Source organism: Crocodylus porosus, unplaced genomic scaffold (genome assembly GCF_001723895.1).
Source record: "Crocodylus porosus isolate Cpor-Errol unplaced genomic scaffold, CroPor_comp1, whole genome shotgun sequence".
Lineage (NCBI taxonomy): Eukaryota > Metazoa > Chordata > Crocodylia > Crocodylidae > Crocodylus > Crocodylus porosus.
The window spans coordinates 5,544,548-5,571,622 of NW_017728929.1; the positions used below are offsets into that span (position 1 = coordinate 5,544,548).

Consider the following 27,075-nt stretch of genomic DNA (forward strand, 5'->3'; position numbering starts at 1 on the left):
TCTGTCTTCCTGACCTCTGATCATGCGCGTGGCTCTCCTCTGGACTCTCTCAAGCTTCTTGAGAACGGGGCTGGAGCGCAGCACAGGAGCCTTGTGTCTAATGGGGGTGCAGCTGTGCCCCTGCCCTCCCTCTGGCTCTGCCCCGGGGCAGGGAGCAGAAAGCAGAGCAGCAGCGCGGCACAGGTGGGCGCGGCCCCTGCTCTGGGCCAGCGCTCAGGGTTCAGGCTCCCCGCGGATGGGGCTCACCCGGGCCGGCTGGAGCTGGTCCGGCCTTTCCCCCCTGCCCAGTTACTTCGGGGTAAGGGAGGAGCGAGGTGCGTGGCTCGGCCGGCGCCTCCCCTGCGCCAGGGGGCGCTCGCTCGGGCTCCCCGCCCGGCCTGGCCTGGGCGCTGCGCGCGGTCCCTTTAAGAGCCGGCCGGGCAGCGAGGCTGCGCCGAGAGAGGGCGGAAGTTGGCCTGGGCTAGTCCTGGCCCGGGCCGCGGCCCCGGCGGTGAGTCCGCGCAGCCCCTGCGCCGGGGGTGCCCATCCCGCCCATCAGCTCCGCGTGTGTATATGTGTCTATGCGTATGTATGTGCATCTGCATGTACCTGCGTGCGTGCGTGCTTCTCTGCATGCGTGAATGCACCTGTGTGCGTGTGTAGACCTGTGTGTGCATGCATGTGTGTGTGTGTGCGTGCGGGGGTGTGTGTGCCCCCGGATGCATCTGTGTTTGGGGGGGTGTATTTCTGTGTACTTGTGTACGTGTGAGCACATGTCTGTTATTTGCATGTGCGTATATTTGTGTGCAAGAGCTGCCACTGGCAGGCTCAGAGCCGAGGTCTGCCTGGCCCAGGCTGCTGTGCTGTGGGTGCTCAGCTGTGGAGGACTGTTGGGAGTAGCCGCCGGGCCTGTCATCTACCCTGTGTCCCTGGGTGATGTGTGCGTTCTGTCCAGGTGGGCTGAGGATGCGTCTCTCTTCAGCCCGGCTCTGCCTCCTGTATAACGCGATGAAGCTTTGCTCTGCGGATGGTGCCAGACAGTTACTGTGCTGCCGACCGGGCTAGCACGATGGACAGAAGATGGGCTGGGAAGGTGTAATTGTTTGGGCTAGAGCAGTGCAGTGGTTTCTGTAGTTGGCCAGTGTGGGAAAGAGACGGCACCACGCTGAGCTTGACAGCAGGTTTTTCTCCTCTGCTCCTCTGTCCCCCACCCACACAGCTACACGGCACTTGTTACAGCACCACGCAGCAGCGCTGGTGTTAACCTGCTGCTGTCAGGGCTCTGCAGTTTGAGGGCGCTGAGCATGAGCCTCTCCTGGGGCCTGCTCCTGGTGCTTCTCGCTTAGCCCTATTGTAAAGTAGGAATAGTGCTCTCTGCCTTTGGGCTGAATGGACCAAATAAGTACCTGTGTTGGACAGCAGCAGCAAGCAGATGCTGAAAGGGAGGCAGGCAGGGTCTGACTTTTCTCTTGTGTGCAGCCCCCAGCACTGAAGGTCCAGGAAGTTTTGGTTCAGTGGCTGTGCCCCTCACTCTTGTGCTCAATAGCTACTGGGGCCCCTTTCCTCCAAGAATGTGTCCAGTCCCTTCTTGAATCTGGCTAAACTCAGCTTCCACCCTGTCTGGTGGCCACAAGTCCTATGCTTTAATGATGCAAAGGGTGAAAAAGAACTTCCTTATGTTTGTTTTCAACTTAATACCTACTCCTTTCATGTTGTGACCCCTTGTTCTTGTATGGTGAGACACAGTAAATGATAAATCCCTACTGACTTTCTCTTCACTAATTCAGTATTTTGTAAATGCTCATCATGTTTCCCCTCAAGTATCTCTTTTCTAACCTGAACAGGCCTAGCCTCTTTAGTCTCTCCTCATCTGGAAGCCCCTCCATACCTTCAGTCGACTTTGTTGCCCTGGTCTGGACCTTCTCTAGTCCTTCTATCTCCTTTTTGAGGGCTGGGGACCAGAACTGGGCACAATGCTCAACGTGTGGATGCACCGTGGATTTATTACGTGTTATCATTCTGGTTTGTTCACAATTCTTTTAATCATTGCTAACTTTTTTTTTTTTGCCTTCTTGGTGGCGGCTGAGACCTGAGCTGATGTTTTTAGTGAACTGTCCACACTGACTCCCAGATCTCTCCTGTGTGGTAACAGTGAATGTAGAGCCCATCAGAGTGTAGGTAGTGTGGGTTATTTTTGCCCATGTGCATCACTTGACCCTTATCTACATTAAATTTCATCTGCCATTTGATTGAGCAAATGGGCAACTATGGCAGATCCTTTGGTAGTTCCTCACCATCCACCTTGGTCTTTACCACTTTGAATAATTTTGTCATCTGCAAATTTGGCCACCTCACTACTCATCCCCTTTTCCAGATCATTTATGAATATGTTAAGCAGCCCCGGTCCCAACACACATCCCTGCGGGACCCTACTGTTTACTTCTTTCCATCCTGAAAACTGACCATTTATCCTCACTCTTTGCTTTCTGACTTGGGGGCCAATTTTCTAATCCATGAGTGCACGTTCCCTGTAATCTTGTGACTTCCTAAATGAGTCTCTGATGGAGGACCTTGTCAAAGGCTTTTTTGGAAGTCCAGATGTGCTGTGTCAACTGGATCACCCTGATCCACCTGCTTATTAACACCCTCAAAGAACTCTCATAGGTTGGTGGGGCACAATTTCCCATTAACAAAGTCAAGTTGATTCTCCCCAGCAAGTCATGTTCATCCACATGCTAAAATGTTCTTTTTTTTTTCTTCAGTCTTGTTCCTAACAGTTCTCCAGGAATAGAAGTTAAGACACACCGCCCTGTAGTTCCTTGCATCTCCTCTAGAGCCATTTTTAAATATGGGAGTCACATTGGCAGTCCTTTAGTACGAAAGCTGCTTTTAGTGGTAGTTTTTGTCCTACAGTTAAGCGGTCAGCAATTTCTCATCTGAGCTTCTTCAGGACCCTAGAGTGAATGCCATCAGGTCCTGGTGATTTGCTACTGTTTAGTTGATCAGCTTTCTCTACAGCCTCATCTACTGAAACCACCCTTTGGGTCAGCTTGTCCCTAGGGAGGAGTGGATCTGGTGACAGAATTTCCCTAACATCTTCCACTGTGAAGACAGATGCAAAGAATGCATTTAGTTCACTGAAAACAGATGCAAAGCATGCATTTAGTTTCTCAGTGATGGTCCTTTCAATCTTTAACATGCCTTATATACACCCTGATCATTCAAAGGCCCAACTGAGCTCCTGGCAGGTCTTTGGCTTCTAATGTAATTAAAGGAATTTTTAGTATTTTTTGTGTCCCTGGCAAGTCTCTCCTCAAATTCCCTCTTAGCTTGTCTTATTTCACTTTTGCTTTACTGTGCTCTTTTTTTATTTTCTTCATTAGGATTTGACTTTCACTTTTAAAAAGGAGCCTTTTTTCCCTTTTTTTTTTTGCTTATTGCCTCTGCAACTCTGCCATGAAACTATGCTGGTTTGCTTTTGGTGTGCTTTTCAATTTTTTATTTTTGGTACGCTTTGTGCCTCCTGCAATTCTTTCACTTCTTTATGGGCCCCTTTTAACTTCCATCTAACTAGCTTCCTCATTTTGGTGTAGTTTCCCCTTTTAAAATTAAAGGCTACAGTGGTAGATTTTTCTTGTCTCCGCTGCTACATGGGTGTCAAATCTAGTTGCATTGTAGTCACTGTTGCCCAGTGGTTTAGTAACACAAACCCTTTGACTAAAGGTGTTCCTCTGGTAGGTTCCAGGACTAACTGCTCCAGGAATCTCTCTTATAATGTCAAGAAATTTGGTCTCTTCATCCTGACCTGATGTCGGATTGACCCAGTCTATTTGTGGGATACTTGAAGTCTCCCATTATTACTGTGTTTTCTGCTGCGGCTGTCTCTCTCAACTCCCTTAACATTGCTAGCTCGCTGCTGCTACCCTGGTCTGGGAATTGATGGTATATTGAAGGAGCTGGGCTTAATTAGTTGAGAGGAAATAAGACAGGGGTGTGGGGTGCAGATTTAATAGCAGCCTTCAACTACCTGAAAGGAGCGGGACTGTTTTCAGTGGTGGCAGATGCTGCAACTTGAGCCCATTGCTCCTTGTTCTGTCAAGGGAAGTTTAGGTTGGATATTAGAAAAAATGTTCTCATTAGGAGGGTGGTGAAGCACTAGAAGACGTTACCAGGAGAGGCTGTGGAATCTCCATCCTTGGAGATTTTTAAGATCCAGTTAGACAAAGCTCTTGGCTGGGATGATCCAATTGGGGCTGGTCCTGCTCTGAGTAGGGATTGGGCTAGATGTGACCTCCCGAGGTCCCTTCCAACCCTCATTTTTTGTGATTCTATAGGTGTATTTTTTCTGTTTTTATAACCTGGGATTTCTATCCATAAGGATCCTATAGCACCTGTCTCAAGAGTTGAAAAATCTGACCTATTTTGATTTGCAGTCTGATGTAGAGTGCCACTCCCCCACCAGTACAACCTGCTCTATCATTCCTGGATCATTTGTGTCCTGGCATTACAACATCCCATTCATTTTCTTCATTCCACCATGTTTTAGACAGACTTATTATGTCAATATAATTATTTATAGCTAAGCATTCAAGGTCCCCCACCTTTGATCTTAGACTTGTAGCATTAGTATAAAAGCAGGTGTACTTCTTATCATTGCCTGGTTCGTTACTTCACTTGCTTGCACTTATCTTCACCCTGTTTCTTATCCCCTTTTTTTTATAGTTTCACCCCATAGGTTGTGCTGAGCTGAACTGTGCTGTTCCACGCATGTCGGCTTTTTCCCTCCCTCTGTTTTTAGTTTAAAAGCTGCTCTGCCACTTTTTAAATATTACCTGCCATTCTTCTGGTACCATTTTGACTCGGGTGGAGACCATCCCTTCTGTGTGGGCTCCCCCAGTTCCTAATAAACCTAAACCCTTCCTCCTTACACCAGCATTTCAGCCATATGTGGAGACTCTGGAGCTCTGCCTGTCTACCTGACCCTGTGTGTGGCACAGGAAGCATTTCTGAGAACATTGCCATAGAGGTCTTGGACTTCAACCTTTTACCCAGCAGCCTAAATTTTTAGCTTTGAGGACCTCCCTGCTACTCTTACCCACATCACTGGTCCCCACACGGACCATGACCACCAGCTCCTCCCAGCCCTCCCTAGCAGCCTATTTACATGTCTCGAGAGGTCTACTGCCTTTGCACCCAGCAATCAAGTCGCCCTGTGGTCTGCTCGGTTGTCACAAACCCAGCTATCTATGTGCCTAATAATCAAATCTCCTTACTACCACCACTTGCCTGCTCCTCTCCTGTGGGGTTCCCACCCTTGGAGGAGTGTGCTTGGTGCAGAAAGGTGTTGTAACATTAGCTGAAGGCAGGTCTCATCTAAAGGATAATTTTGCTTGTTCCCAGCTTGATGTCCTTCATCCCTGAGGCTCTCATTCTTCTCAGCAGCATGGGAGGTGCTACAGTGGAGGTGGAACTGTTCTACAGAGTCCCTGAAAGTTTCATCTATGAATCTCTCTGCCTTCCATTGCTGCTTCTGTTCTGCCACCCTAACCCTGAGAGAACGTACTTGATCTCTGTGAGTCAGGAGTTCCTTGCACTGGCTGCACACGTGTGTGTGTATTGTAGCCAAAGAAACAAGGGAAAGCCTGGAGCTGGCATCATCCCTGGGGCCTTGGATGGCTGGCATGGGCCTCCTAGATGCATCTTGCGTGTGTGGAGGGGCCTTGGCCTTCTCCAGTCCTTGATTTCAGGCTCCTTCCCATTGGCTTCGCCAGTGCTGGGGTAAGAAGTAGCAGGGAGATGTTTCCAGGCAGATGACAGGGCTGAGGAAAGTGTTTCACTCTGCTCAGGATGTGCGTTCACCAGCCATCTTGTGACTGTGATACGGGGGCCTCGGCTGAGCCAGGAGGCCTCTTGGAGCTGTTTTTAATGGCTTGCATTTCCATAAGTCCACAGAGAAGTTATCAGAAGCTTTTAATTTCTAGGGAATGCAGCAGTCCTGTTGAGAATGAAGAAGAGGGGCTTGTTCCTATAGAAGAAAACTCCTGATGGGTGTTCAGTTTTGGCTACAGAATGGGCTGAAAGTGGTGTGAAATATACAGTTGGGTGTATGCATGTGTGTGCATGTGTCTGTCTGTCAGCCTTGCACACTATTGAAGCTTTCTCTTCAATGTGTATCCTCTCTTTGAAAAGAATGCAGATTTTAGCTGCCAGGACCTGGAGTAGAAGCTTAAGAGAAGGAGCCAACACACTTTGACTTACTCACTGGTTTTGTTGGAAATGGAAAAGATGGCAGATGAATTGAAGACAGAGACTGAAAACCTCAATCCAGAACACAGCATGTCTTCCACAGGACTGGAAGATGACCTTGGCAAGCTCTTGGGTCAGGAGACACTTCTCCCAAAGTTGGGCAGTATTGATCTGGAAAGAGAACTAGATGCCAAAAGTGAGCTGGTAAGACTCAAATGTGAATTTTCTAGCTCTGGGACAAGCTGGGCTATCCATCAATAAATCTCTTTTTTGATTTTTTTTTTTTAAAAGAGAAGCTTCATGAAACACGGGGAAGGGGAAGACGTTTCAAGTCAAATGAGTGATTGTCTTTTATGTTTGATTATGCTTTCATTTCCTGAGTGGCCAGCTTCATTTAAGGGTTGCTCTTTGAAGTCATGAGGCTGTTTTCAAACCATGCCTTTTCACAGCTTTCTCACTGAGTTGTCGTAAATACCATTCCTTGCTCTTGCATTAGCTCTGCGGTGGTAACTGGCTCTGATTTGTAATACTGCTTTAAAGGACTGGTACCTCAGAGCCCTTTCCAGGGGGCAGCCTCAATGCCTCAACTAGGGTGTAAAGCAGGAACTTCATTAGTCATGTTGTTGAGCAGGTGACCAAGGGCATTCCACTGTGACACTTCCTTATTTAAGCCTCCAAAAGGAATGTGATTTGGGGACTGGAGGCACATCTGCTCAGCTGTTCTTGGTCAGAGGCCTGCCCTTGCCCCTTTCTCCCTGGAGATGGTCTTGTAGCATGGGCCCTCTAGACAGCAGGGACAGCTCCTTTACCTCCCCCCTACCACTTTTTAGAATAAAACCTGTCTCACTCTACACAAATCCGCTAAGACTTGACTGCTTTGTGCTGTCAGGAGCTTGCTATAAAATTGGCACCTTCCTAACAGATTTTGCAGTCTGCGTGAGTTCAGAATCTGCTCTGGTGCCATCTTTCGCAGAAATCTGCATCTCTTGGGAAGACAGCTGGTGTTTAGTGTGGTTTGTTAACTATGGTTTCCCTGCAGGGCCAAATTCTGCCCTTGGCTATACCTCTGACATCCTGCTGCTGTTCATAGCTGCTTTGCACAGAGGAAACCAAAAGCAGCATTTGCCCCGCAGGGTCTATTACTAATAGGGCTATGCAAACAGAGGAGAACCCAGCCTGCTTTTTCTCAAGACCTCAGTGTGTCTGCTCTTTGCAGCGCTAGCTAATAGAAAACAATGTTTTGTATGGCCTCACTGAGAAACAACAGCTAGGTTCCTAGCGCCTCTTCAATGAAGAGATACAACCATACTCATTGAAAGCCTGCGCTGGGAGTTTAAATTCCTGAGGACTAGTCACTTTCAGATTGAAGGTGGAAACATTTTAAGAGAGATGGCATAGTTGCCACTGGGGTAAGAACTGGCTGACTGAAGGTTGTTGAATTTAGTAAGCAGGCAGAACTAAACATGTGATAAATGGGCCAACTTCAAATAAAATTTGTCTTAAAACATATTGCACTCACGATTGCTCCCAGAAGTACTTATTTCCTTAAAATGATTATGAAGAGAGAAGTTGCACTTTAGTCTATTTTGTCTATTTGTTAAATTTTATGGGGGCTCAGCTTCATTGTTCCCTGTCTCTCCCAAAACTGACAAGCAACACAATAGCTGAAAGGCTTATCATAAAATCACTGAAGAGGGTTGATAAATGTCTAGATTACAAATAAAAATCAGCACCTTTTATACAGTATGGCCTGTATCTGCATCTGTTACTTGGGTCTGATGATGGGGCAGCTCCGCTCATGGCATACTGCCATCTTTCTGTAGACACTTTCCAGAGTAGACCTGCACACTAACCATAGTGATTACCAGCCTGCCATCTGAAGCAAAGTCTTATGTGGGTAGCAGTGGTCTGAAATGGAAGCATCTTAAATTTTCTTCTGCCTAAACGTGTTTTTTTGTTTGTTTGTTTTTTTAATTCTATAACACTAATGGTCTGCTTTTTTTTTTTTTTTTTTTTAATATTTAAGGGAGATAAAATGCACCAAGTGTGCAGTTTTGGATCAGTCCAGTGTGACAATGACTTGCCAGATTTGTATTTTTAATTTTAATTACATTAGCAGCATGAGACCTGTTCATCTTCCTGTTCTTGGTTTTGCATAGGAATAATACCATCTGAATCACTCTATCTAGCAGGGCATCAGAACAACCGTCATCATTTTTGCGACATTGAAACCACTAACTTTTTGCTTTTAGCCTGACACTTCTTAGGGACCACAATTTGAAAGAAAGCACTTGAAAGAAGAAAAGTCTCTTGTGCATCTTGGATGGAGAGTGGAGTATAACTGAAACTTCTACAGAGGATTGTGAAAGTCTGTTAGGGATTAGAAACCTGAACAGTTTCCTCCTTCTTTCCTTTGTTTAGATTGATGATAAAGAGTTCAATATTCCTCAAGTGGATACCCCACCGACGCTGGAAAGCATATTGAATGAGGTGGGTAGGTATTTAAAGGTAAAGAAAACCGCTCAGTCATGCACAGTAAGTAGTGTTTCAGAGCATGCGACTATTGTACAGTTGTGTATTGTAAATTAACATTCATTCAGAAAACATGGGATGTTCCTTTTTCAATATTTAAAGAGGCATGTGACAAAATGTGTGCAGACCATATAGTAATTATACTGCTGCACAGCCTGATATTTAAATTGTGCCTCCCTGTAGTGTTGTATTTTATTTGTATGATTTGTGTTTTTATCACCTGTTATTTTTAGAAGACCTCAAAAATCAGTTAATCATTAGGTCCACAGGTATACACATAGCCATAGAACATTAGGTAGGGAGGTGGATATTGCAGATGAGTTAATACAGTCTGTGACAATACTGAATCACTTGGTGTGCATGGGGGCTACTCTGACATTTCAGGTGGAGGGGAGCTCAAAAATGCACGTAAAATGTTCACAGCCTCAGCTGTTCGCAGTCACATCCGCTCACTCTTCTGACAAAATTAAGTTACTGTATTTACTGCATTAAGTTCACTGGAGCCAAAACTTTTCTGCCAGGGGAAATAGGATTCCACTCCAGCACACGCAACCTTTTCAGCATCTTTGATGAGCTCTGTCACTGTTCTATGCTTGCTTCCAGGTTGCTGATTTAAAAATACAGAAGCATCAGGCCTAGGACAAGTCGTCTTTGTCATCTGCTTCCTAAGCTCTGTCAGTTTGCCAGTCCTAATTCCATTTAATTGTGGGCTTTGTTGATGGGGTTCACCGAAGCAAGCAACAGAGAAGGGCAACAGGGATGATGAGTGGTATGAAGGGGCTTCCATTTGAGGAGAGACTAAAGAGGCCTGTCCCATTCAGTTTAGAAGAGAGATACTTGCAGGGGGAACATAAGTTTTTTACAAAATACTAAATGGCATAGAGAGTCAATAGGGATTTATTATTTACTGTCTCTTGCCATACAAGAATGAGGGGTTACAACATGAAACTAGTAGGCTGTAAGTTTAAAACAAACACAAGGAAGTTGTTTTTTTTATACGGAGTGTCATTAAAAGCATTGGACTCGTTGCCACCAGATGTGGTGGAAGCTGACAGTTTAGCCAGATTCAGAAAGGGATTGGACACATTCTTGGAGGAAGGGTTCCCAGTAGCCATCAAACCTGAGAGTTATTGATACAGCCTCTGAATTAGAACTTCCTAGATGTTAAATGCTGGAGGCTGCAAGTAGGAGAGGAACAGTGGGAAAAGACGTGGTCAGACCTGGTTCACTCTTCCTTTCAACATCCGCTCTCTGCTACTGTGTGATGCAGGAGGCTGGGCAAGATGGACTTATGATCTGAACCAGTAAAAGGCAGTTATGTTTTTATGCTGACTGGTTCACCAGAATACCTTGCTAGATCAAGTCACGTGCCTGGTAGTCTGAGAAATGGGTTTGATCTGTCACATTTAGCAGACTTGTTTTAAATTATTTTTCAGACTGATGATGAAGAAGAGACTTTTGTGCTGGAGGATCCCTCGCTTTTGAACATAGATAATATCGACACACACTCTTACGACACGTCTTCGGTGGCGAGCTCTGACAGTGGAGACCGGGCACACATGAAAAGGTAGCTGTTCCTGTCAACAAGACTTCCCTTTCCTTCCTCTGAGATTTAAGAGAGTGTGTGTCCTGATAGTGAGCAGCACAGACACATTTTTTAACAGCACCCCCCCGCCCCCATACTGCTGCATCTTCCAGCTGGATACTCCAACCGGCTCTGCCTCCTCAGCAGTCTGATTTTATCCAATGGGGACAAGTGGATGGTGACAGAATTGCAGATTAAAAATGTTTGAAGCACCTGCTGATCCAGTGGGGGCAACTGCTTGGAAGTACAGCCCAGAGTTTGTGTGTGAAAAGCTTCCTGTGTAGCTCCCTGGTCCTAGAACTGTTTTTGTGCTCAGACTTTTTGGTATATGTTGCATGGCAATAATAGGGAAAGTTTATTGGAATTGGGATTGTGTTGGCGGACAGGGAAGGAACCTGGCTGGAAATAATGTTTCTTTCTTACCTGGCTGGTGTGAATCTCACCTTGAGAAGAAGAACAGTCTGATCTATCAGTCCCATACAAAAGCAAACCCTATAGCCAGTGCCAGAAAGGGATGCTGTGGAAGATGCAGATAAAATAGGATTTGGTGGAATGAAACTGTTCCTGGTGGATCCAGCAGAAAAAAAGAGGCCTTGGTTTGTTTGAGGGGTCAGTGGACATTGCTCTGGGCTGTGAAAACCTTTGCAAAACTATGCACCAGAATTTAGACTCATGATTTATTTTAAAAAAGGTCTTTACAACCTGCCAAATGCGAGCAGTTTGACTGATGTGTCTGTTTCTCCAAGCAGCCTGCACCAGTATTTTTTAAATAATGTAAATGGCTTCTGCTCTTCTTAATGATGGCTTAGAGGGTAACGCTGTTACTTATTTCCACACTGCCTGTTTTTGTAGAATTGTTACACAATTTTAGCACATCTAGTACTGCAGTTCCAGTCCATTCTCACATGCTGTAAGTTCCACCTGCCTTTGATAACTTTCTCAATGTGCTGGTGTTGGGTAGCGTATCACACATTTTCAAGTTGGGGAGACATAGAAGGATCTGAATCCAGAGCCCCGTAATGCAAGGCAGCGTTCCAATTAGCTTTCATGATTAAAAACATAAACATAAAATTTAATTAAAAAAAATAGAAGGGTGTCATTGAATTGAATTCACGTAAAGCTGTCATGTTTTTTTAAGTTTCTTTAGGGGAGTGCCAGAGAAACAAAGTCTTGCTTCAGGCTTTATGCTCAGCTAACTGCTATGTACATGGGCCCTAGACAGTAACATCAACTGACAGTAAAGAGCTTGGCTAAATGGAAACCTAACTTCAGACTTTTAAGTGTACACGTTCTTCTAAATGCATTGCCTGAGTTTCAGATTCCAAACCTCACTCTGAATTGTGTGCAATACACCAGTGGGGCATTGTATGGTGAATGAAACCATTGCAGCCTCTGGGGGATTTTTTCCTGTACATTTAGATGTGGGAATTTTATTCTCTCACAGTATTTGTATTTTATTTTATTTTATTTTATTAATTCTTTTCTTTAGAAAGAAAAGGCTCCCTGATTCTTTTTCTCTCCATGGATCAGTCATACGACTTTCTCTTCTGAAAGGAATTTCTGCCCAAATAGTTTCTGCTGCAGTAAGTATCCCTGCCCCACCTCCCCACAAGCCCCACTTTTACTCCATAAGCATTGAGTTTGTTACTGTGAACTAGAATGGGTGTATAAATTACTTTTTCTCACATACTGCAAGAGTTCTGGTTATGCGAAGTGGTAGTTATGCTAAGCTGTGGTTCTACAAAGGATCTTGGGAGTAGCATTGGGAGTAGCAGGCTTCACTGAGCTCTGAGTGACCTGATAAAAGAGATGGTGAGCAAAAAAACACTGATTCAAGGAGACTAGGAAAAATAATAGTAGCTGAAGAACTTGAGAAGTATAAGGTAAGAACTTGCTGGTAAAGTAGGGATAATAAGAGGTGAGCTGCGGGTCATAGAATCACAGAAAATGGGGGTTGGAAGGGATCTTAGGAAGTCACATCTAGTCCAACCCCTGCTCAAAGCAGGACCGTCCCCAGCTCGTTAGGGGGTGAGCTGCAAGGTTCTGCACTTGGCAAGGAGGCAAATAAAAAAGGGACATCTAGACAGGGCAGAACAGGCATAGCATGTGGGAGCATCTTGGCCATCAGTAAGCTGCTGCCATCTCTAGGGGAGTGTGGGATGCAGGCACCATGTCGTTACTGTTAGTTCTGGGCAATTTAGTTGAGCTGGACTGCTTGCTACGTAGACCAGCTGGCACTCTGTCTTAAGAGATCTCTGAGCTTTTGCCACTGAACACCAATTGAGAGTCATTTGACCTGTATTGCCCCCAGGCTCTAGGAGGCTGGTTGCAGGCAGTGGCCTCAGTTCATGGAGCAGCCTGAGATCACCAAGAGAGGGAGGAGGCTGGGTGGGAAAACTCTTAGACCCATGCCTTAGAACAAGATATACCACACCCCTGAAATATAATATGCACCCTGATTTTTACAGACAGCTTACTCAGTGTGGGGGTGAGGGGAAGGAATATTCTTACCCTGCAGGACAGGTAAATACCGAATCTAGTATACTGAATCAGGAGCTGTGCCGCGGCTCTGCCCCATGTGCTGGCTCCAGAGCCACATCCAGGTTGGACCCAGTATCCTTAGAGCTGTGTATCTGGTCTGCCCCCGCATGCTGACTCCAGGGTCACATGTGCTGGTTTGAACTCAGCAGCCTGGGTCTGGCTGCATACCAGCCCTATGCACTGGCCTGATCCAGTGTATGGTGGGAAGCTCCTTTTGATACTTCCTTCCTACTAGACATTGAGTTGTTGAGGACTAGTCATGGAGTGTGATGATCCAACTGGTTACATATCCACTTGACAGTACTTTCATCTAGTCTGTATTTCCCACGAGAAACCATGATTTTTCTCTCAAAGTAAAGATGGTCACTCCAGGACAAAAATAACTTGGGAACAATTAGGGTTAAATCACTCCCGGAAGAAACCAATGTCTGTTTCTGTTCTCTTCTGAGAGAAGCCATTATGCAATCCTCCAGCATCCCAGGGTGCTTTGCTCCTTCCCAACCCCCTGAGCTCCACTCAGGTCCAGAAATTTGGCTGGGGGTAGGGGTAGCGGTGGCACTGTTTTAATTGCCATGATTCCCAGAACTGAGGCAGTTAACCTTGCCAACCGTTCCACTCCCTCCCCTCGGCCATATTTTTGAACCTGTGGGGATCCCTTTTTCCTCACTTGTAATGTGCATCCCAATTTTTGCCTGCTGGTTCTGGGGAATATGTACAGCTTCTGTGCAAGAAGATATGGTAGTAAATACAATCACTATTTGCTAAGGGGAAGAGGCTCATGTATGAGGTTTGATGTGGTCTGTTTTGTCCTGTGTGGCTTCTTACCTCTGTGATCTATACCTATGAGTTTAACCTATGGTGCACTAGGTCAGTATGGAGGGCTCCTGGCTGAAGGGAAGTGATGTGGAAGCCACATCTTGATAAGTCGTCTTTGGTGAAACAAGGGAACCTGTACTTCAGTCCCTAGGTCTTGGATAATTATTCAAGAATGCCTTAACCATTTAAGATGGATGAAAGGGGGAGCTCCCCTCAGGATGGTATTGATAGTCAGGTGAGGTTGGCTTAAAGAGTCAGGTTTGCATTTGAAAGCATGAGATGGGTGGAGGGGAGAAGATGTGAGCTGTTGAATTTTGCCTCATTTTTCTTTATTAATAATGGCTCATTTGTCATTTTAGGACAAAGTGGATGCTGGCTTGCCTACTGCCATAGTAAGTACCCCAAGAGTTTTAAACTGCAGTGTAGTAAATCTCCCTCTTATTGCCTCTCTCTCCTTAAACTTAGTTCAGCCCTCTTACTTGTTAGTGCAATGTGGAAACCAGAATCACAGCACTTTCACTTCTCATCCTGCTCCCTGGAGGTGGAACATCTTCACACTTCAGATTCCCAAACATGCAGGGCACGAGAATGAGCAGCATGGGAAACCTGCTTTCTGGAGAAGGAGTTTTGCCCCTGCTCCTCACCCGTACTGCTGTTGTACTGAGAACGGGGTCAGCCTGGCCCTCCTATCCATGCTGTCTGCCTTTCTTGGGTCATGAAGGAGGTTCCACACTTGGGCACTAGCTTCATGTTTTTTTCCCCATTGTAAGTGAAGTGACTGCTCAGTAATGTCCATGTCAAATTTCTCATTATTTTGTTTCAGTTTAAGTATTGATGTACAGTATGCACGCAGATATCACAGGCTGCCCTGAAGGCAGTTCAATATTGTGACATAAAATAGGAACCATAAAGCTGGTGTGATCAACACTAGCCTACCTCAGCTTTCATCTGTTAAAAGATCATTATTAAAGCTGATGTTGAAGTGGATGTTATAATTGTGATGGTCTAGGAAATGCATGAGAGGAAACAGTCTTTGAAAATGATATCTCACAAAAACTCCTGCATGTCACATTATTAAAACTGAAGTGTAAGCCCTCAGTTTAGGAAACCAAGCTATAGCTGAAGAACAAAGGGAACTCAGTTCAGGGCAGGCTGCTGTATTTGGGCTGCTTAGTTTCCTTGTAAAATCTATGACCAAAAGCATAGTGTTTCATGAGGTTGGGGCAAACCATGGTAAACTTGGTTAGCACATACTGTACATAACTACAGTGGACAAGGATATGGGGCAGCTGCTTTAAAGAAAAAAAAGCACCCTTAGGAATAGTATTTGCAGAACAAAACAGAAAATTCGTGCCTCATTTATGGATACATGCATTTGTCCCAAGCGATCTCTGTACCATGCCACTCAAAATGTAATTTTGTTTAAAACCCCTTATTATTCCTGCTCCTTTTCATCAAACTCCAGGTGCATCTTTGCAGCACTAGAATTATAGAAAATGAGGGTTGGAAGGGACCTCAGGAGATTGCATTTAGTCCAACCTCCTGCTCCCAAGCAGAACCATCCCCAGCTAGATCATTTCAGCCAGGGCTTTGTCAAGACACTGTCATCTTGCTTTTTACCTAGAAATTATTAATAGCAAGAGTAGATTCTGTATAAAGCATCTGTGCATTTTATGTAGCATAGAATTGTTGGAAACAGGATGACAGCCCAGCTTGGGAAAGCTTAGAGCACTATCATGTTCCTCAGTGAGGTTGATGGGAACCTCTGTAATGGTTGCTATGAACTGGAGTGAGCTCTCAGTGGGAATCTGAGAATCACTGAACGCTTACTCAACACTACAACGTTTGGGATCCTTACATGGTTAGGAAGAGCAGGGGATGCACTCAAATACCAGGCTAAAAGGGTAGGATCAGACCCACAAAGAGGGAATCTGCTGTGTGACATTTTCGTCTTCCTCATCATCCCTGAGTGCACTGAACTTCAAATGGCTGGAGAAAATGTAGGACTGTGAACCATGACAGTCATTCACGTCTAAAATTTTACTGCGTTAGAGTAGCAGTTTGGGGATGGGTGGGTGATATGCATTTCCTAATCACGTATAGCTGTTTTTTGTCTACAGGAAGCAGGGTCTGTAGCTTTTTAAAATGACATTCCCTCTGCTGCCGATCTTTGGCCATCATGATAAAGATGCTGAAAAGGCTTATACGATAGATTTCTGACAGCTTGGCATTTTAAAATGTGAACACTTTTTTTTTTCCTTGTTTTTTTTCAGGCAGCATCAAATCTGATTGCCGTGGGGACTTCTCATGGGTTGGCATTAATTTTTGGTAAGTTAGAAATACCTTTTTGTGCCTCTTCAATGAAATTCAGAAAGGATTTTTTAATTCAAAAGAGGTTTAAAACACTGGTCTTTTCAGATTTTGTTTGTAGTTGAAAGGTGACTTCCTTTCAGTAAAGAAATCTTGAAAAATAACATCAAACGTGACAAAACGGTTGGAAATACTGAGCTGTTATTGCAGATGTCCGTGAGACTATTTGACTACCTTTTCTTTTCCATTTTATAACAAGTTCTGATAGGTTGATGGGGGCTTACTTAACAAAACTCCATAGGCGTTTGGAACGGTTCTCATCTGGCTGTTGTGCCACTACTGTGAATGTAAATTCCTTTACTTATCTTATGGTGCTGTTATTCTAATGGAAATGAGTTTGATACAAATCCAGGTTATCTATGATGGATTCTTGCAGGTTTTTTTAAACAATGTGTTCCTTGGTATTGGATGGAACCTTGATTTAAATGTTGGGGGGCATATTTAAATGTTAAGATTATGAGACCTGGTTTATTCTTATTTATTGGACCCTCAAGGGGAAGAATACATTTTCTATTAGATATTTTCTGGGGTGGAGATAACATTCAAGTTCCATAAGAATTGGCTCCTACTCCACACTACATTGACTTGGACTCTAGGAAAAGCCATTGGTAGAATGCCTCATGGTAAACTACTGTTAAACTGGAGAAGATGGGGTTTAATATGCAAGACTTGATGGGTGGACAAGGAGCAGGATAAAGGGGAGATAACCAGTGTCGATAAGAGAAGCATTAGACTGGGTGGAAGTTGCTAGTGACATTCCTCAAAGACCAGTCTTGTCTAATTTTGTAAGTCCCTTTAGCCCAAATCAGTAGTGCAGTTAAGGTGGGGTGACTGGAGCAGCAGCAGCTATGGGTACTGACATGATGGGTGTAGAAAATAATAGCTGCAGTTACTTCTGACTGGTCATGCTACCAGCCTCCAGGAGCTGTTGCTGCCCTGTTGTTGCTGCCGCCCCAGATGCTGAGCTTCCCGGTTACGCCTAGGACCATGTGGATAAAACTTACTGATGGCACAAAGTTAGGAGGTATAGTTGATACAGAGGAGGATTGCAATATAGTACAGGAGGCACTGGATGGACCTTGACACTGGAGTAACAAGAATAGGATGAAATTCAGAATGCAAGACCAGGTAGCTTGGGAGCTATCAGAAATTTCTGCTGTAAATTGGGAGGTCATTACTTGGAAATAACTTGGGTGAGGGAAGACTTCAGATGTCTTAGTTAATCACAGGATGACCAATGTGATCCAGTTATGGAAAAGGATGTTGCGATCCTAATATCTCCTAAGAGAGGTATTTATAGCAGAGATGGAGAAGTATTAGTGCTGCTATGTGAGGTCTTGATGTAAGACCTTATTTACAGAATATTTTGGACATAACAGGAATGATACAAGAAAGATGGATTGAAACTCAGAGGTGCAGAGAAGAACTACTAGTCTCCTTGGGGGAAACGGGTTCTTGGGTAACTAGACCACAGGACTGGGCACCAGCTGAGTTCTCATCCTCGCTGTCCTGCTTGCTGGGCTTGGGAATGGCTCTCCTGAGAGAGCCATACAGAGTACCTGGCATGCTGGGCACAGTTGGATGCATTTTCTAGCTAAATTTAAGGAAGGCAGCTGGCCACATGGTACACACAGCCTGGGGAATGGTATACCAAAAAGTGGTGACCCTGAAAAGTTTTTGGGGTCAGCAGTTGAACTCCCAATGCAATTGCTGGGTGTATACTACTGAGCAGGAGGAGCATTATTTATTTTCACAACACTGTTGAGATGATTACTGCCAAGCTATGTTCAGGCCCAGTATTCACACTGTAAGGTAAATGCCTCAGCAGTGGAAGAGGTACAAAAGAGCTACTGGAATATATCAGGGTCTAGAAAGCCTGCCTCAAAGTGAAAGACTTCACAGCTCAATTCCTCTCTTGTCTCTTTTTTTCTTTAGAGAGAAACTTGATCATTTACATTATCTTGTAGAAGGTATCAGATGCTAGGGAGCTCCTTTAATCTGGCAGGCAAAGGTGTTTCAAGGAAAAGAGCACAAAAAATTGAAGCCTGCAAACTTTAATGTGCTGCTTATAGTCATTTTGAACACTGAGTACAGTTACTCATTCACAGGTTATTAAGAACTAGGTAGATTCTCAATCAATCAGTGTCTTTAAGTTGGCTGTTTTTCTAAAGGATACTCTGTCACTCAACAGTAAATGACTTCTCCAAGGCTTCTTATCATCTGTCTTCTTTCAAACAGTCACCACTTTCATGTTTTGAATTGTTTCCGTCACTTTTTGTAGCACTTGTCTGCTTCTTTGGTATTCCTTTTGAAATCTGAATATCATATTTAAAGTGAGGTCAGAGCAGGGATTTACATAAATATTGCAGACAACAGCTCTGAAGCTGGGAGGAGAGAAGGAATTGTTTCAACAATCACTGTATTATAGTGGATTAGAAACTAAAAGGCAGGGCCTCCTGCCCCTTCTGTCATGGTCTGTTTGTGTGATCTTAGGCAGATCACTTAACTGTTAAATGTGGCAATGACATTTGCCTGTGTCAGGGGTGGTGGGTGTTTCAGTGCAGAGTTGCTTAAGAGGAAGAAGTCAAAATACAACTCATAGTATTATTCTTATTCTTGGCCTCCTGCTTGTTCCCAATGGGGACTTCTATGTAAAAGGGAGGAATTTTTTTATGAGACTTCCCCCTGACATCTCTGGCTGGTTTGGAGGTATTCATTGACAATCTGGAAGACAGGATGGAGTGCACCCTCAGCAAGCTTGCAAAATGACACCAAGCTGGGGGGAGTTGTAGATATGCTGGATGTTAGGGCTAGGATTCAGTGAGACAGACTGGAGGCTTGGACCAAAACAGAACTCATGAAGTTCGATAAGGACAAATACAAGGTCCAGAACTTAGGACGGAGCAGTCCCATGCACCGGTACAGGCTGGGGGCTGGCTGGCTGGACAGCAGCTCTGCAGAAAAGGACCTGGGAGTTACGGTGGACAAGATGCTGAATATGAACCAGCTGTGTGCCCTTGTTGCCAAGAAGGCTAACAATGTGCTGGGCTGCATTGGTAGGTGTGTTGCCAGCAGATGAAGAAAAGTGATTGTTTTCCTCTGTTCAGCACTGGTGAGGCCACATCTGGAGAACTGTGTGCAGTTTTGGGCTGGCCACTACAGTAAAGATGTGGATAAATTGGAGAGAGTCCAGCGGAGGGCAGTGAACCTGGTTCAGGGGCTGGGGAACATGACTTGTTAGGAAAGGCTGAGAGAATTGGTCTTATTTAGTATGGAGAAGAGAAGACTGAGAGGAGATTTAATTGCAGCCTTCAGCTCCCTGCAGGGTGAGTCCAAAGGGGATGAAGCTGGACAGTTCTCAGTGATGGCAGATGACAGAACAGGGAGCAATGGGCTCAAGTTGCAGCAAGGGAAGATTATGTTGGATATTAGAAAACACTTTCTCACTAGGAGTGTGGTGAAACCCTGGAACAGGTAACCTAGAGAGGTGGTGGAATATCCACCCTTGGGGGTTTATAAAGCCCAGCTAGACAAAGCCTTGCCTAGGATTATATAGGTGGGGATGGTTCTGCTTTGAGCAGGGGGCTAGAGTAGATGACATCATGTCCCTTCCAACCCTCATTTTCTATGATTTTATGTTTCTGGGGCCAGAGCTCTTGCATTATAAAGCGCATGTTTCCTTGGGCTGTGGGGAGAGCATAAGCAACATTAAAACATATTCTCAGTGTGCAGTTTTAAAAGGATCCCAGTGCCATCAAATTAAGATCCACTTTCCAAACCAAGGTCATGTATTAAACGTCAGTGAGACAAGTTTGGCACTTTCAAACTCGATGGCTTTTGCTTAATTCTTCTTCGTATATTGTATAGCCAAGCCTTTTATTGCTGCACCTTTTTTTACCTGTTGTAACTCAACAACTTAACCCCCCCCAACCCCCCCCCCAAAAAAAACAACACAGAACAACGAAAAACAAAAACCCCACATCTCTAATTTTGTGTGGAGGCATTATAAGGGAAATTTCAGTCTAGAAAGTAGTAAAACCATTTTGTAACCTTAAATTTGTCTTGGTTGCTTTCTCTGTTTCTCTCCCAGCTATAAAATGCATGTTGGTGGTCAGTGCATGTTCATACTTTCTGTTTGAGTTCTGGAAGTGGAAAATTGGTCATGGGAGTGTCCAGGAAGAGAGATTTCCCCCCAAACAGTTGAGTTATAACTCAGATATGGTGTGGCCTTGTGACACAAGCATGAGACAGAGACTATATATAGGTCCTGAGGTTTACATTAATGCAAGAATTATTATGTGGGAAATTGTATCAATTCCACTACAGGTAACTATTTTCCTCAATTATTTGTCCTGTTTGTTACATTGGGGCTTTTATTCAGAACCTAACATACTTTGGTCTGACCTTTGGGAAAATATTTCAGGTGTACACATCTGATATTCTGGGATAACCAGGTCTCAGAATGAGCTCTTTATCACCCATATCATATGCAGAATGGCTCCCAGGAAAAGTATTTTGTGTATGCACTTCTTAGACAGACCTGATGTTTTATATGCAAATTTAGGCAGCCAGTTATTGCTTCATTATGCTGTAATTTCATTCAGCTTTAAGCAATCATGAATTGCAAACCCCATCGTTCACAAGATGAATGATACATGGCTTACGCCCAGATGCAGGTGGTGGAAGGTAGTGTATAGTCATGATGGCTTTACATTTTAAAAATTAATCAAAACCCAGCTGGAGGAAATACTGGGTTTTAAGAGCTTATATGGGAATCTGATGAACTTGCTCAGCACCTGTCACCATTCTGCCTTGCTCCTTGTTTTCTCTGTAAAACCCTTTCTACCTTGTGAAGCATATCTTGAGAGAGTATGGGTAGAGATTTTGAATGTGTCTTCATTGCAGGCAACCCTGGGTTAGTCTTGTGCAGACTTAAATGGCTGCACTTCAAACATGTCTTGAGTTATTGTGTCCTGGCTGGCACTGCACTTGCTTTTGGGTGTCACTAAGATTTATGGGAAAAGCATTCCCAGCTGAGCCCCTCTGATGCTTTCTCAGTGAATTGTGGGAGAAATTCTCTTTCCAGGGCATAGCAAGGGAGTGGTGGAAATTAGATGGAATTTGGGAGTAATTTTCAGACTGTGTCTTGGTATTTTTCCTGAGAGAGCCTGGGCAGGCTGCTGAGGGACGGATCCTGCCAGCCTGTGCCCTAGTATTGTGTTCAGGCTCTGTCTTGGGGTATACACTTGGGGCTGCTGAGAGCCATCTACATGTTTGCAAGTTTGGGCACTGGTAGGGCTGCCACTAGTGGGCGTGACTTATTTCTCAGTAGCATGCCCAGATGCTTTCGGGAGGCTGTGCTGACATGACTTCAATGGCATAGGTGGGCAGGTTACCAGCCAGAGCAAAGTAACACTTGAGCCCTAATCTATCCTGGAGCATGGGCTGACTGCCCTGGGTTTAGAGCACTGCTAAACTTGGGTAAGAGGGTGTCATGAGTGGGTTAGAAGGCTTTTAACGACATCATAAAACAATGAGCCTAAGTGTAGTGAAGATGTGCTCATTCAGAGAATACAGTTCTTACATAGGAGACTGAATTTATGATTACTAAGCCTGTGCAAAGCAGCTAGTATTTGCTTCAGATATGGATTTGACCGATTCAGGGGACAGTGATTTGATTCAGTGATTTGAATCACTGTCCTGATTCGATTCAGCCGAATCTGATTCAGAGATTCAGCAGCGGCCGAATCGGCCAGGCCAGGCCTATCCCCTGCCCCTCTTCCAGCCTGGCAGTGGCCGCCCTTCCCACTGCAGCTCCCAGCTCTTGGAGAAAAAAAGCCCTGGCTCAGCAGATGCTGCCAGGCAGGGGGTGATCCCTGCTGCCCCGCACTGCCCTATGCTGCATGGGGGGACTCTACACGAGCCCCCGAACTCCCCCCCCACTCCCTCAATCCCCCCACGGGTGCCTCACATGGGCCAGCTCCAGCCCTTTAAGAAAAAAAAAAAACCTGAAGAAATCCCTGGACTCACTACTTAAGCCTGTGGGGCAATCCCTGGTGTCCCCGTGCCACTGGTGGGCTCTGCATGAGCCCCCGAAGCCCTGAGGCTGCTGCAGGAGCAGTGAGTCATGGGGCTTTTCTCTGCTTTTTTTTTTTTTTTTCCTTAAAGGGCCAGAGCCCCAGCAGGCAAGGAGGTCATGGGGGGGGCTGAGGGAGTAGGGGGTGTTGAGGGGGCTTGTACAGAGCCCTCCATGCAGTGGGGATCATCCCCCACCCAGCAGCACCCAGTGAGCACTGGGGCTTTTCTTTAAAGTACTGGGAGCTGTGGGGGACTGGGGGAGCGGGTGGTGGTCAGGGGGGCTGGCAGGGGTCCCGCCATGGTCCCCTCCCCCACGCCTAGTACCTGCCAGCTTGGAGTGGCTGCAGCTCCCTGCTGCAGCCACCAGGGACCGCCCGAATCATCAAAACTCTCCAAATATTTGCTGAAGCTTCGGAGAGCTTTGAATCTATTCGGACCTTTAAATTGGTCCACTGATTTGATTTGGATTCGGTGGCCGAATCTCCTCCGAATCGAACCACCACCTGAAGCTTCGCACAGCCCTAATGATTACCATCAGTCTGCATCTGCAATGGCGAAAGTCTATCCATTTTTGCTCTTTTGCATCTGTAGGGCTTTTTACTGTGAAGATTTGTTCCAGTCTCCTATGGGACTTGAGTATACAAGTCCCACTGGAAGGCAATGAGATTTATACTTCTCAATCTAAAGGCATTAGCCTTCGGTTTTCAAAAAATGTGTGGGTTGAAAATCCTCCCTTTGGATGATAAGTGATAGAGCAAATATACTCTCTACTGGGATTTCACACGTCTGGTTGAATTCCCTCCCTTGTGTGTGCAGTGACTGACTATGTTGCTTGTGCCCTCCAATAGTTAAACCAACAAAACACTGAGTTAATGCAACATTTTCCAGCAGCAGGACCTGGAGGCACAGGCCTCCCCTGTAGCTTATTTGTTATGTATGTTGTTGCAGCTTTTCTGTCTTCTTTTGTATTGATTTCTGGCTTTTCTCTCTCTCTCTCTGCCCTCCCCTTCTCTCTGTGGACTCTGAAGGAAAAGGTACAGTAACATCACATTGTGCATGTGCATTGCATGGATGACTCTTGTTTCTTTAACTCTTTCAGTGATATTTTGGATGCGAACTTGACAGGTTGCCATATCTTTGCTCAAGTTGTGAGGTGCACACAGTACATGGGGAAGGGTGGTCTCTGGCTGGGTCATGCATCATGCTGCCTGCTACCCTGGGGATTTAAGACATCAGGGCAACTGTCTGTGGAACTGGCTGCCAGAAGAGCAGAGGAAAACGCTGCGTCTGTGGCCTGTTAGAGCAGGGCAGCTGTGCTGCTTCTGCAGTTAGCAAGCCGTCTGCGAGCCAAGTAAAATCATTCTTCTGCAAGACCAGGACCTGCCTCTCCCTGCAAGCTGCCAGTGGTGGTGCTCCAGTGGAGAAGTTGAGTACTCTTGTCTCAGCGGTAGCAGAGCTCATCGTGGGACATTCAGAAGCAGGGGCTGACTATTGGCAACTGTTCAAGGGCAGCCTGCTGCTACTGATAATCTAGTTGGCATCCCTCCCCAATGCCTTTTGGGTGCAGGGGCTGTGGGATAGTGGGTTGCTGATTCCTTCTGTGGGCAACTGCATGTGGCTCAACCTGTGGGGAATCAACCTATAGCACCATGCAGGCAGCTAGCAGAGAATCTGAGTGAGTAGCTTCCTTGCTCAGTGAACCTAGTGCTGACAAGTGCTGTGATTCTGCAAAAGGTAGGGCATCCGGAAGGAACGGGGAAGCTGTGCTACTGGCATATACTGGGAATGTAGCAAGTCTTGGCCTACTGGATGTCCGCCGTGTCAGCTAAGGGCAGGACCAGCACCTGTGCTTAGTGCCATTACGTCACTGGGCTTGGAAGCTCTGTCTTGCCGCTGTGCCTTAAGTCTGGATCTGTCAATCTTGCTGAATTTAAAGGTGCAGCTTGCTGACATTAGAGAGTTAAATGAAAACATATAGAATTTGTATAAATCAATTTAATGTAGCATGCTAGATTTCATTGCGGTATAATAAATTGCTTTTACCATGCAGCAAGAAAAAAAATCCAATTTCCTGCTCTTCTGGAGAGGCAGTTTTGTACTGATACAGAAACACTGATTCTTTTTTTATTACATTTCCATATCCATTTATCATTCAATCTGAAATCGGTCAGGGTTCTTGACATTAGTGATGACCTTTGCAAGCTGTTCTTAAGTTTATGAAAAGATCAAACAATTTGCAAGCAACAGCAATTGATTTCAAAATTCTCTTGAGATAATTAGTCAAACCTTTTCATTTCGGAGTACATGTTGTGTTCAAAAGACTTTTGCATTTAATAATTCAAAATTGGCTTCAACTTATTGTAAAATTCATCAGTAATTGTAATCTATAGCCCTAATCTCTTTGTTACCTTTAACCCACTTGTTAAAATTTGCTAACCTAATAATTCAAATTGTTCCTTAACTTGGAAGCTGCCAGTTTCATGTGACCTCAAAAGGCATGTGATTTTAAAAATCTGAAGCCTATAATTGCTCCCAGTGTGAACGTTATTTTTTCACTGAATGTAAAAATAACAATTAACACCATAACAAAATTTCCAGCTTTGTTAACTGTTTTGACTTGAATATTTTTAGGCTTCAAATATGAAACTTGCTACTGAAACGAGGCATGTGCTTTGCAGCCACGTCATTTTCCTGTTGGCTTGGAAATCTGCTAATGTACTTCATAGGAAGTATTTAACTTAACAGATTTGACAACTGGATAAAAAGATACTATGTGCTTAGAAAGGCTTTATGGTCTGTCTAATGGCTGGTGCTAAGTAATGTTATCCCATTCAGTTCAACAGTTCCCAGGGGCAATCTCACGAGAGAGTTCAGTTGAAGGTACTTTGGTCTATGGTTATAGTACAACTCTAGTTTTATTCTGGTGCTACAGTGACCTTCCATGAGGAACTTGAGGAGACTATGCAAGATGGTCATTTATGTTGCTGACCACGTGACTCTTCAGATTCATCCCTTGGTTTCCTCTCCTTGTCCAAGGCTGGGCCTATATAACATGGTTTGCTGAATGCAATCATTTGTCTGTCAGTTTTGGCTGTAGTCTGTTCTCACTTGGAAATAGACCTTCAGGCAAATGTCGACATCTTTACCGGATCATACAAGAAAATGGGGCTGATGCTTAATGTTTAGAAGACTAAGATCTTCCATCAACAAGCTCTTAATGAGCAATCTCCAGCTCCAGTAATTCAGATTCATGGTGAGACTCTGGAGAACACTGAGTATTTCCTGACCTCAGAAGCCATCTTTTGCAGAAGCCTGACATTGATGAAGAAATCCAATATCGCCTCAAATATGCAAGTGCAGCCTTCAGACACCTGAGGAAATGGGTGTTAGAAGATCCCAACATCTGATCTGAAACCAAGATCATGAGTTATCAAGCAGTTATGATCTGCACCTTACTATATGAAGCTGAAATGTGGACAGTGAACAGAAGTACCATCAACGCTTCAAAACCAGCATGTAGACAGATGCACCAACATTAGTGTCCTCTTGCAAACAAATACCATGAGCATTGAGGTGATGATCACCTGACGTCAACATCACTGGACTGGCCATGTCATCTGGGTGTCCAATTCCAGACTCTTGAAGTAAGCTTTATTCTCCCAGTTTAGTTAAGGTATACACTCAAGCGAAAGTGCTTCAGGGACAGTCTCTTGGCCAACTTGAAAAAAATGCAACATTGAGATCAGCTCATGGGAGACTATTGCCCATGGAGGAAGAGTCTGCTGCAAGGATCTCAGTACTTTGAAACCTTATGACAGCAACAAGAGATGGAAAAGCAGGAGTGGCAGAAACAGCATGTTATAGACTGAACTAAGAACCGAGAGCCACCGACCCTCCATGAAAACATGTCCGAACTGTATCCAAGTCTGTCAATCCTGGATCAGCCTAGTCAGCCTTCTTTGGACCTGCAGATAGGACAGTCATGAAAGACACTCATCCTCTACTGTGAGGGATTGCCAAAGATGAGAAGTTTTGGCTGGGTGGTGTAGTGGTTCGGTTTGCTTCCAGGAAGTTGAAGCGGAGTAGTCAAAATGCAGTCCATGCTCTGTATGAAGAAACTGCTGTTTTTTATGTTTATTTTATTTTATTTTTTTTACTCAAGATGAGTTGTTTTTATGTTGGAATTTCACATCCTAAGGAGAGACCAAGCTGCGTCTCATTTAATGTCTGCAGCTGCTTGAGGCTGTTACTTTCCAGACTTCAACATTTTTTTTTTTTTTTAACATGCAGAATATCCTGGGGCACCTGCTTTTTAAAATGTTAATGAACAGTTTGGCAAGCAAAGTTAGCGCCTATTCAGAACATCCTTGGGGAAGTGGGGAGGGCACTTGTTTTAATATAGGTAGCTCAGAATTTCCAGAGGAACTTCTCTAAGGACTAGTTTGCCTCTTCTGCTCCAGTCTGCCTAGCTTTGTGCACCACTCTCATGGCTCCAGCATTGGAGCTCCTTGCAGTTAAGAAAACCAAAGGTGCAAAGTTAAGCTTTCAGAAGGTAGGAATTCTTTGAATCAAAGTTCCTTGCACAGTCCTAATGCAGCCTCCTTGGGCGTATATACCACGGCAGCTCTTTATGCGATAGCCGGTTACTTTTTGGGTGGGAAAGTGTCTCGTTCAGTGCACAAGATGGTCCTTATTGAATGGGTGGCTCTTTCATTGTGGTTTTTCTGTTATTGTCGTCATTGTTGTTGTTGTTGTTGTTATTGTTACTACTACTACTACTTCTTCTACTGTTTTAAATCTTCCTTGTCCAGTGAAGGGAATCATGTTGTACTTGCTATGGTTTACACAAGGACTTTCGATTCCGATCTCATTATCTGGATTACTTTGTGTGACCCCCTTTGTTCCTATGGGTTTACTGCTCATTTGCT

At 44.8% G+C, this 27,075-nt stretch overlaps 1 protein-coding gene across 4 annotated transcripts in view; it reads left to right on the forward strand.

Annotated features, from left to right (window-relative positions):
• The first annotated feature begins 424 nt into the window (after positions 1-424).
• VPS8 (VPS8, CORVET complex subunit) overlaps positions 425-27,075 on the forward strand; it is a 149,964-nt gene continuing 123,313 nt past the window's right edge. For 2 of the 4 annotated variants that reach the window (XM_019542948.1, XM_019542950.1), the window contains exons 1-8: positions 426-490; positions 6,169-6,429; positions 8,647-8,715; positions 10,194-10,324; positions 11,832-11,925; positions 14,059-14,091; positions 15,973-16,027; positions 23,176-23,181. In XM_019542948.1, coding sequence (XP_019398493.1) covers positions 6,256-6,429; positions 8,647-8,715; positions 10,194-10,324; positions 11,832-11,925; positions 14,059-14,091; positions 15,973-16,027; positions 23,176-23,181 — 562 coding nt within the window. In that variant the 5' untranslated portion in view covers positions 426-490; positions 6,169-6,255. Of the gene's footprint in view, positions 491-6,168; positions 6,430-8,646; positions 8,716-10,193; positions 10,325-11,831; positions 11,926-14,058; positions 14,092-15,972; positions 16,028-23,175; positions 23,182-27,075 lie in introns of all 4 variants that reach the window. The other 2 variants (XM_019542951.1, XM_019542949.1) reach the window with 2 other exon arrangements.